The sequence below is a fragment of the Argopecten irradians genome, chromosome 12 (assembly GCF_041381155.1).
Source record: "Argopecten irradians isolate NY chromosome 12, Ai_NY, whole genome shotgun sequence".
NCBI lineage: Eukaryota > Metazoa > Mollusca > Bivalvia > Pectinida > Pectinidae > Argopecten > Argopecten irradians.
Genome location: NC_091145.1, coordinates 32528730 through 32539659, shown reverse-complemented (window position 1 = coordinate 32539659; position 10930 = coordinate 32528730). Strand labels below are relative to the sequence as shown.

Here is a 10930-nt window from a genome sequence, read left to right as displayed (position 1 = left end):
TGGTTGTAACACAGGGGTTAAAACAAATCATAAAAATTTTAAATGTTATCGGAACATCATTATTGTTATTGGGGAGTACACTTATTAGTGAATTGGAAGGTCTTCTGTGAAGAGCACAATTCGAGGCGGCTCCAAGTAAAATTTACAATACCTCCTTCTCTACAACTTGAAAGTTGTATAAAATGGCTTATACCACAAATACCTCAATATACATGTTGTACTGTAAAACTTTTAATTTGTATGTAATGGTTTCAATATTCCATCTTTGCACATTACAGAGTTAGCTCCCTTACGAGTAGGTATTATTTTGTTAACACAATTCATGTTGTTCTCTTTGAAAAGAATGATGAAATGTTGCATATATCCGCAAGGTCAGATAACTCTGTAAAATGCAAATAAAGAATTAACACATTATGACATGATAAATTGAGAATAATACTTGTCTATGCTACGACATTAAGTATAGCTGGTACAACAATCAACTAATGCCCCACTATACAGGTACACGCATGTGGGTGCTATTTCTCACTTCAAATTGGCAGACAAATTATTATACTAATTTGAACTACTTGTTAATCCAGTGCACAGTAAAAGAGAAAATCAGAATTTTTTTTAATTTAAAAACAATTAATGACTATTTCCGATGCTTGTATATTGTACATGTAGTATACAGATCCATGTATAAAAAGTAATTACGATATGGACTTTTTAAAAAATTTAAGTTAAAATGTCTTGTAATGATTTAAACAAACCATTCAATCCATCTCTTGTTGAATCATACACCTTTTCTGTTAATTAAAAAGATATTTTAGTTGTAATTATAATAGTTACAACAATCAAGAGGAATGGGAAATACTAGTTAATAATAAAACTTCAATGTCCTAAAATTGTGTTATCTCAGTATTTTGCTATGCACCCATTCAGTATCATGGGAAGATCAAGGACACCTTTTTATGAAGATCACAATTAAAGGTCGATGATATAGTACATTCGAAGTATAAAGAGTGATGGATACATATAGGATTTCAAACATTTAAAAACAACCAGGCTCATTTGAGGATGTTGTTAGGTTTAGAAGGTGGAGGAAAACACCAGAATACCCATTGAAAAATCACAGACCTTGTCAGTACCTGTCAACTGTTGGCCAATGGTCACGACCAGAGAGGTTGGGTTTGTGATGATATGTTTGGACACCTTATAACCACTCTGCCACCGCAGCCCCTCACATAAATAATTATGAAGTTTATACAGTAAAACACAATTGATGGTTATAATGTAGCACTTTTCAGTCCCCATCAATGTTCCTAAAAGTTATTTCTAGTTTATGTATGACGACCTTTGCTTATAACGAAGTGATTTCGTTGCCAGGTTTAGTAGAGGAGGAGGAACTAGTGTACTCATAGAAATACCACCTTGCGGTATTTGAACTCGAAACCTAGAGCTGGAGGATTTGTGATGATCAATATGTCCAAAACTATGGACCATGACCCCCACATATTCCAGTTATCATTTTGTAGTCTATACTGTTGTATAATACTATGGGGATATCATGTAACTTCTCTAATCTGTATACAATCATGGTAGGTTGACCTAGCTTTGACCTCTGACCATTTTATCAGGAAGACCCCGATATTTTTACATGTGATAGATAAACTGCATTATCATACCTGGTACTTCAACAAATACTTGTGGATAAGAATACTGATACAGTGGTTATAATGATTGTTGTTTCTGCAGAAATAGAAAATACATGTATCAGTTTTACTATTCTAAAGTGATGTGACAATCTTGACTAGGATGGTATATAGTACACTGCACCATTATTGATAAACCACAAACAATAGCAGAACATGGATTTCATCTATTTTTCAGTTCTGTGAAGGTATAGCAGGTAATATGTGAATCAAAATTTCGGTCACAAGAAAATTAAAGTGGCTTTAAATTTTCGCTATCAGGCCATATAAAGGTGTATTAATGATTCAATCATTTCTTAACATTTTGTGGATCAAATTTCCGCAATTATAGCATTATGTGATGCTAAATCGTGAAAATAATAAAAGCTGAGAGTGTATTTATGATTGTGATTTAATGTCAGCAAATACAGGAACAATTGAAAATATAACAATGACATAAGCAGCAGTGACATAAACAGTATGACATAAAATTGTATACCGTGGTGGCAACACTAGCCGATACTGAGGATTATAATATTATCTTAATTCTATACAAAGTTCTGTAGGATAAATAGAACCACCAGACCACTGTGATGGTCTCTAGGAGGGAATATCCACTGGACACAAGGATGATATCACTACTCTCCTTAATACTGCTATGTAAGTACAACTTATGTATGTTAACTTCCATTAGACAGACATCAAAATGACCATCCAATAAATCAATTGCTAATAGTACATTGTAGTTTAAATCTTCATCAGGGATAAGTTGACATATTTCATTTCCCAGAAACAGTTAAAACTTTCATTCTTAACTCTTGATATGTAGGAATATGTTACATAGATATCAAACTTTACTGTCAATTTAAATGAGTCAGAGTCATTTAAGGACTGCAGTAACCAAGGTATTCTGACATGCTACAACTACATACTATACATGGTTTTGCTCCCTTAAAGGCATCATTAACAACCATTGATAGCACTGTGCTGTGTTATACTTAAATTAGTGTGTGATACGTGTAGCATAGTGTATTCATAATGCAATGATGCAACAATGGGTCTCCAAAGATAAATCAATGCAGTGTACGTCTGAAACCAATGTGATTGGTGGTTTTTCTCTAGGTACTCTGGTTTTCCTACACCACCCTAAACCTGGAAAGTTATTAAAATGTTGCTCAGATCAAATTCACAACTATTAATTCTTTTTCTTATTTTAATAATCACCAGTTTCTCAATCTGCACACAAATAATTTCTATTAAAGATGCTCCACCGCCGACAGAGCATAAATGTTATTCACCATATGAACAATAATTGGTGTTTAATTGTGTATATATATGCCTAATTAACACAAAACATAAAATAATTTATTTTGCCTTTGGTGCATGTGCAATCATTACTTCATTCCATATAAGATATAGTGCCACGGAATTTTTTCGGGATGCAATTAATTATTTTTCATATTTTTAACTTGAAGTAAAATTAGAAGCTCAAACTTTTCAATGGTGGTAATGGTGTAAAGTAAGTAACTTTTGTAACTGAAGAAAATTACTAAATCGTCTGGTCCTGTTTTTGATAGTGAAAAAATACCATTTGTCAGCGGTGGAGCATCTTTAAATACTGATAACTGTCATTTAAAATGTTTTTCAAAGATAATATCACCGATAAACATGTAGTTTCATATTGATTGACTTACAGATGACATATGCAAGATTAGGAATATTTATATACGTGGTCTTTATAGCTATATCATAAATTTTTTCTTGCCAGGGAGAGTTTCACCATGTTCTGCTGGAGCCTATACATACCACACTGTGTATGACTATGGTCTGTAAGTTCATCCTTGAGAAATTTAATTCTTTTTTTGTTCAAAATAATCTCTACTACCCGGTATATATAATAAGTCATTGTCTCTTCTTCTTTATTTGTTTAAAAGGTACTTTTGCAATATTCCTGAATTACAAAATTATTGTACCTAGAAAAATAACTTTTGTGCGCAAAAAGTTTATCAATTTTGTTATTTTATTAAATGAACCACTCGATAGATATGAATTACTTTAACTGTAACACCAGTTCTAATATTGTGGTATTTGGCTGGAATCAATCAACTGAAACTAAAAATAAAAAAAGAAAAAATGGTAAGTTTGCGTTATCAAAGTTTGAGAGATAATTTTGGCAGTGTCTATATACTGTAAGGTTTTATGTTTCCAGCTCTACTGACCAGCTGTCCTGGATCGTTGTGGGATCCCTGACAGCGTTCGGGATTTTTGTGGTAGTGGTGATCTTTGTGTGTCGACAGTGTGGATGTTGTAGTTCCCCAGAGATAGCAGATCCTGGCACTTCAGACACAAGTCCCCTTCATATGCATGTAGCCGTCATTGACACACAGGGAATAGGTATCGTAAATATGATTACATGTACTTAAAATAAATTCTGTAAGCAGGAACACCCATTTGTATTGGTAAACAATATAGGATTTAGTGTGTAATCCTGATTAAAGTCTATGTAAATCTCAATTACGATCATATAATTGTATGCAACCTTAATATTTAAATTAATGTGAAAATAATTAATATGTAGAAAAATAAATTAAAAACAACGTTCCATTGAATTATGTAAACATTAAGTTAACTCCAGGTAACCCAATCAGAGTCTTTCTAGAGTCAAAAGTGCATTTATTTATGTCTCAATCTAGTTCATTCTACACATATTCATGGACTGTGATAATTCAAGTCCATTTCCTGATAAATTATTAAATTATTTAAATGATTACAGTGTTTCTTTAATTTTACTTCACATTAATTTATCTAATTCCTTCCAGGTGTTGTCCATCAGGTACCACTAGCCGACGAGTCCAATCTTCCTGGCCTACCTCCATATGTCCCTGACTATGACCCTAAACATTCAGTTCAGTCTTTACCTCCACCTTACACAGTTGAGGCTGAACCATGGTGAACCAGGTACTGGACCCTGGCAGAGGATGGACTTGTCCTTTCCACATGGTTTACCTTCAATTCTAAGCTAAAAGGAATCCTCAGGAGTGACAAGTAAATGAAACATTGTCAGTCCTCCTTTTAAGCAAAGTGAAAACTGATTCAGAGACGGAATGAACCTAGGAGGAGATGATGTGCTTAGTTAATTGTCAGTCAAATCATTGTACAAAGTCAAACCAAAGCAATGGAGAATGCATGATGTGTTTATAAGTTAGGTGTGAGCTACTTCTGTACCAAATCAACATCAAGCAATGTGATGAGCCTATGGGGATAATGAAATGGAACATGTTACAATCTGCAGTACAAATCTGAATCTTGTGTGTTATATTAAAACAGGGAGTTTTAATAATCTTGTCAAGATAATTCCATCAGATTGAGGATTATTTCTATGATCTCAGCTGAAAGACTCTTGGTATAGAGAGCATACATTGATTATACTACCTGGCAATTATTCCTGGCATCAGACTATTGTGACAACTGATTTCTAATCGGAGACATAGAGATTATTTATGCCTCTTGGTTGTTATATATGGCGATGATTCTGATTCGCAGTGACAGAAATGACATATGCTATTATAAATCTGAGATAAACGTCAGTGGTAAATATAGCAAATAGAGAGACTATGTAATACAGCTATTTGTATATCACCCTATGGAATAATTAACAAAAACAAAGTTTTCATGATTTGATATGTGTTATTTATTATATTATAAAAACAAATTGGAAAACAATGTAAATATTATTAGCACCAAACACAACATTCTCTCCTCTAATTCTACTTTATTTGAACATTTAAATGTCACATTGTATAAAAATTGGAGTTTTTTGTTCACATCAAGTGACATTGTGTCGGTTCACAACAAGTCTCATGCAGTAAAATTGTCTATGTACTTCAATGTCACATGACACTTGACATCGATATCAGATCACTTCTTTCAAATAGTAGGATGACTTTTGTTACATGACATTATCAGATCACTTTTGTCACATGACATTGACATCAGATCACTTTTGTCACATGACATTGACATCAGATCACTTTTGTCACATGACATTGACATCAGATCACTTTTGTCACATGACATTGACATCAGATCACTTTTGTCACATGACATTGACATCAGATCACTTTTGTCACATGACATTGACATCAGATCACTTTTGTCACATGACATTGACATCAGATCACTTTTGTCACATGATATTGACATCAGATCACTTTTGTCACATGACATTGACATCACATCACTTTTGTCACATGAAATTGACATCACATCACTTTTGTCACTTGACATCAGATCACTTCCGTTTCATCATATTTCTTCTTTTTCTTTTTCTTGGGCTCTCTGTTTCGTGGCCATGATTTCTCAAAGTCTTCAGCTTTGATAGCTTCTGGATCCTCGCATTTCTCTAAATGGCTCTGTGAGCTTGTCTGACAAGAAAATAGAATAAACAAATACAAATATCCGTATACATACACATATATATTAAAATACTGATATAACATGTATATCATATTTCAGTTTAACAAAAGTTGCACCATACAAATGACTAAATACCATGTGATGTAATACCTTGTGTAATGATTAAAGCAACAAATGAAAACTTCCCCATAAACCTTGTTAACCATGTGTTAGTTATGATGTTGAGTTTGACTGGTGTTGAATAAGAAGGTATGAATTGATTAACTATGTGATATAGTTACCTCTGTCTGAAGGTCGAACCTTGATTTCAGTTTGTCCTTGATCAGAAGACCCTTTGTAAGCAGTTTCCAGTTAGCTATCACCCGTTTTTCCTTTTTCTGAAATTACACCATCAAATTCATATTGTCATTCAAAGCACAGAATATCTTATTTTCCTTTGTCTGATTTTCATTTACGTTTCCAACAAATAACATTATATTCCATATCATATTCGCATATCACAGGAGTTATCTGCCCTTGCAGGTAGCTTTGGTTGTCGTACTATGTGTTAACGAGCACATTTTTTTATCAGGAAAAAGGGCTTGAAAGATGGAGACTGTCATTGATTCATGTGTGATTTGGAAACAATATTTGGTTGTCTAATTTTAGCTCATAAAGAGTTCTCAAATTCTCAATAAATGATTGTAATGACCTCTGCCTCTTTCTGACGCTGTATCTCTTGATCTTCATCCCAGGCAGTCAATAGAATGTCTTTGTGTTCCTCGCAAACAACGAATCCTTCCAGTCTACAACAATTCAAAGCAACAGCTGCCTCAGTCTTTACATACATTATACCACAGGCTTAAATTAAGGCCTCTATGATTTTATTACTTTACTTATTTATTTTTAAAAACTATCTACAATAAGCAATAACCATTCACCCCTGAAATCATATAATGAACTGGTCCAGCTTTAGTTTTAGAAGAGTTCAAACATGTTTTCAGGGGTGAATGAGTTAAGGTCTTCTCTAAATGTTTTTAGAGGTAGTGATTTACTTAATACTTTTAGTTTGTTCTAATTCTCTATTTATTTTAAGAGGGTTGCAAACAACCCTAGGGCCACATTAGTGACAAGACACACTCCTCGATTTTTAGTTTCTTTGAGTTTCTACAACTCAGAATTTCCAGGTCATTAGACTGAACCCAAAGCTTTCCTCATATGTTATGTACTTACATGGGGTGAGAGTAACCACAATGTGTATCCCATCCCATCATAGCAGGGACACAGTCTAAACCCATTTTCTTTGCAACTTTGTTTAATCCAGGAACTGAAATAAGTCAGAAAAGATAACAGGAGCTCCCTGCATTAAAACACAAAATTGCAGATATTTTATTCACGAATGCTTCAGTGAGCAGCAAATTTGGGAAAATATCATTCCTTTAAAATATTGGAACTGAAGAAATGTGATTTTTAAGGTGTTGTTGTACATATGGTGACCATCTTGGGTTAGATTTCCAATTAAAATTTAGCTCAATACCAGGTACATTTACTCACCTTTTAGATGTACTGTACCAGCAGGTAACATTGACGGCTTGAAGAGTTCAACATTCCCATACTCGTTCCTTGGAACCTTTCCCTAAAATTATATAAATTCCAAAAGTTTGAACAAGCACAGCAGATCTTGTCCATCGATTAGAATATCATTAAGTTGCAGCACCATAAAATTGTATTAACAAGTGATCATCAGTTAAGTTATTCCCTTTATAATGTATTTCAAGCTTTACCATTGTAAACTTATTGTGTTGGTTTTTTCATTTTTTCATCAGTTTTTGTGAATATTGGACAAGATATCAATTTGAAAGAAGACAGGAAGGTCAACTGGCCTCGATTTCTTGAAAAAAACTTAGGTCAAAAACTGACTTATGTCATTAATTTTCATATAACTTATAGAAGGAGAAAAACTTGAGTTTTGACTGAAATCTGCACTTTTTTTTCGGGAAATCGGGGCCAGATCACATTAAAACTAAAATTGTAAATATCACACAAATTGAATATAAACTACTGCTATCTAAGGGAGATAACTCACATCAACAGCTGGTGGTGGGATGTAAACCTCCGTCTGCCACTCTCCAAATAGTTCAAGGTCAAGGGCATCTGGATTCTCCTTTGGTTTATTCTGAAAAATTAAATGAATGAAATTAGTTGAATTCTTACATCATGTGTATTTATAAAATTAGTTAGCAGTGTGATCTGATTGAAATAAAGGCCACTGAATTTTGTAATAATTCAATAATAGATGGAACTTGGAACATTTCCAATATGGACGTTTGAACTTTTATTGAAGGTCAACTGTAGTTGATATACAGACAGTGTTTCTATACAATTTTGATCTTAAAAACAGGTTTAACTGTACAATATAAGTTTACTGAATATCATACATACATATAGTGAGCTCTAGATATGTAATAATCATCTGTTAGCAGGACAAGTAACAATCTCATCCTGATCTATTGTTTAAGCTGTAATATACACATTTTACAAAGCTCCATTTTGTCTTAATAAAGACAATAATATATTCGTTGATATGAAAAGCATTTAAGTTAACTATACCTAAATAAAGTTACTATAGTAAATCTAATTTTCATATCAACACTCACCCACTTAGGTCTGGATTTCACCATTTTGTAGGATTCCTCGCCAAGCTGTAAATAAAGCATTGTTTCCTTTAATCATATTTTATATACAGCTAATGATAGCACTGAACATCACCATACATTACTGAACATTACCAATTTTCCAAATGAACTATTCTTATAATTCTAACAAGAACTCGGTAGCCCTTCATCCCAGCATGCTGCAGGCCTAATATAAGTATCCTGGGCCTTTCAGTTATTGAGAAGAAGTCATTTTAGTGAAAAGTTTACGCACGGTGGATGGTGGGTGGTGCACAACGACGGACGGTGCATGATGACAATAGGTCATCCTGACCCTTCACCACTTGAAGAAAAAACAAGAGGCCCAGAGGGCCTGTATCGCTCACCTGGTTTTTTGTTAGTAATTATCACAAGACTCTGACAATTAGAAAAATAAGCAAAATTGACTCCCAAAGTTTAATTTTGAATCACAACCATACAATGATGCTATTGATACCATACAAATATGCTATCCAATACATAGGTTCAGAGACAAAGTAATTTATATGAAAGTAGTAGCCTAATTGACCTTTTTGACCTCACATCTATTGCCGTCTAAGGCCCCGGGGGTCAGCCCTATCATTTGTACAATTTCAAATCCCAAACCTATAAGGATGCTACCATTGCATTATAAGTGCTCTTCCATTCTTAGTTGAAGAGAAGAAGTCGTTTTTATGGAAATAGCTAAATTAACCCCTTTTGACCCCACCCTTCAGGCCCCCGGGGGGTCAGCCCCATCATTTGCAAAATTTTGAATTCAAACCCTATAAGGATGTAACCATTGCATTATGAGCGTAATCCCATGTTAAGTTGCAGAGAAAAAGTCATTTATATGGAAATTGACCACTTTTGACCCCGCCCTTCAGGCCCCCAGGGGTCAGCCCTATTATTTGCACAATTTGGAATCCCCACCCTATAACGATGCTACCATTGCTTATGGGTGCAATCAATTATAATTAAATCAAATATTTTATAAACATCAATTAGAACATGCATTTTGTCAGTGTAGCTATGGTATCTTCTTCTGGTCTATAGTGAAGCTAACTACTACCAGTATTAGCTGTTCAGAGAACATTGAACAAAATTACGTAAGACTTGAGTACTTACACGAACAGCTCTCCCTTCCTTTAGCCAGTTTTCTCTGGAATGTAACTGCAACCAGACACAGTATACATGTAATACCTTTTCTCATGGATTCCTAGAACTTACCTAAAGCATCTGATTCAGTACTGAAGTATTTACCCAAATTTAAATCAATTTTATAAAGCTTTTGATAAATAGAGGATCTTACATGAGTGGCTATGTGATATGAAATTTATCAAACGAGTTCAATAATTTGATATGCAACAAGCCTTTAGGCGAGTGGCATATCAAATTATTTAATGAGTTTGATAAATTTCTTATCATATAGTCACGATTGCAAGATTTTTCTTATCACATACCTTTTGATAATAGAAATATAAGAGATTTCGTTTCAATATAAAACAGTAGAAATCCGGCTTGGATGTGACGTTTCCTTCTACTGAGACAATCATGCGACGTCATATTTAGATTATAACATCAAAACTACCTGTGACGTCACAACAGTGTTATCGACAGTGTCATACGATATTTATGACATGGATAGATGGGCTAGTTATGTGATAAAAATGATTCATTTTTTAATATTTATAATATTCTAAGTAATAAAAGTGTACATAACATCTAAGGAATCAACTCAATAATCAGTTAAAAGTTTGTGAAAAATAATTTAACTATATGTACTATGTCTTCAATGACCAAATAATTACATAGTATCGGAAAAAGAACTACATCCATTTCTTTCATGTCTTCTGAAAATGCCACGGAACATGTGCAAGCAAGCAAAAGTCAGTTTGTTTTGAAGTCATATCTCTATCTCTTGAAGTGTATTGTATTCATTCATTTTATAATTATGTATCTTCTACTGCCAATATGATGATGCCCATTGAAACATTAATGAAACCCCTAGAAATATTGCCCTCACATTTAATGCATTCCAACACCACCCATCCCCAACCCCTCTAATGCCTTTGGCATTTCTTGGATTGAATACATTGTTATGGTTGTACATGTACATACCAAATTGAATGAAAAATACATTAAAATTCTAAAACATGGGATATCAGAATTTATCTAATAATTTGTAAG

The 10930-nt window shown here is 33.6% G+C and overlaps 2 protein-coding genes across 3 annotated transcripts in view; one reads left to right on the top strand and one right to left on the bottom strand.

Moving 5' to 3' along the window:
* Window positions 1-67: 67 nt before the first annotated feature.
* Window positions 68-5348, top strand: LOC138304626 (uncharacterized). Its single transcript, XM_069244796.1, has 4 exons — window positions 68-2333; window positions 3442-3502; window positions 3883-4067; window positions 4493-5348. The coding sequence occupies exons 1-4, from the start codon at window positions 2267-2269 to the stop codon at window positions 4624-4626; spliced, it is 447 nt and encodes a 148-aa protein (XP_069100897.1). The 5' UTR covers window positions 68-2266; the 3' UTR covers window positions 4627-5348.
* Window positions 5349-5369: 21 nt separating this feature from the next.
* The window catches only part of LOC138304625 (DNA repair protein complementing XP-C cells-like), a 20838-nt gene continuing 15277 nt past the window's right edge, over window positions 5370-10930 (bottom strand). For both annotated transcript variants that reach the window (XM_069244795.1, XM_069244794.1), the window contains exons 15-22: window positions 9869-9913; window positions 8726-8770; window positions 8155-8244; window positions 7623-7704; window positions 7302-7395; window positions 6781-6874; window positions 6371-6466; window positions 5370-6097 (exon numbers count right to left, since the gene is read on the bottom strand). In XM_069244795.1, coding sequence (XP_069100896.1) covers window positions 5960-6097; window positions 6371-6466; window positions 6781-6874; window positions 7302-7395; window positions 7623-7704; window positions 8155-8244; window positions 8726-8770; window positions 9869-9913 — 684 coding nt within the window. In that variant the 3' untranslated portion in view covers window positions 5370-5959. The remainder of the gene's footprint in view (window positions 6098-6370; window positions 6467-6780; window positions 6875-7301; window positions 7396-7622; window positions 7705-8154; window positions 8245-8725; window positions 8771-9868; window positions 9914-10930) is intronic.

Bases quoted from the DNA above. Each gene is read 5' to 3' on its own strand.
- LOC138304626 (XM_069244796.1), top strand. From the start codon at position 2,267: ATGGTCTCTAGGAGGGAATATCCACTGGACACAAGGATGATATCACTA. The intron at 3,503-3,882 runs GTAAGTTCATCC...TTATGTTTCCAG, and splicing joins ACTGTGTATGACTATGGTCT to CTCTACTGACCAGCTGTCCT. The intron at 4,068-4,492 runs GTATCGTAAATA...AATTCCTTCCAG, and splicing joins CATTGACACACAGGGAATAG to GTGTTGTCCATCAGGTACCA.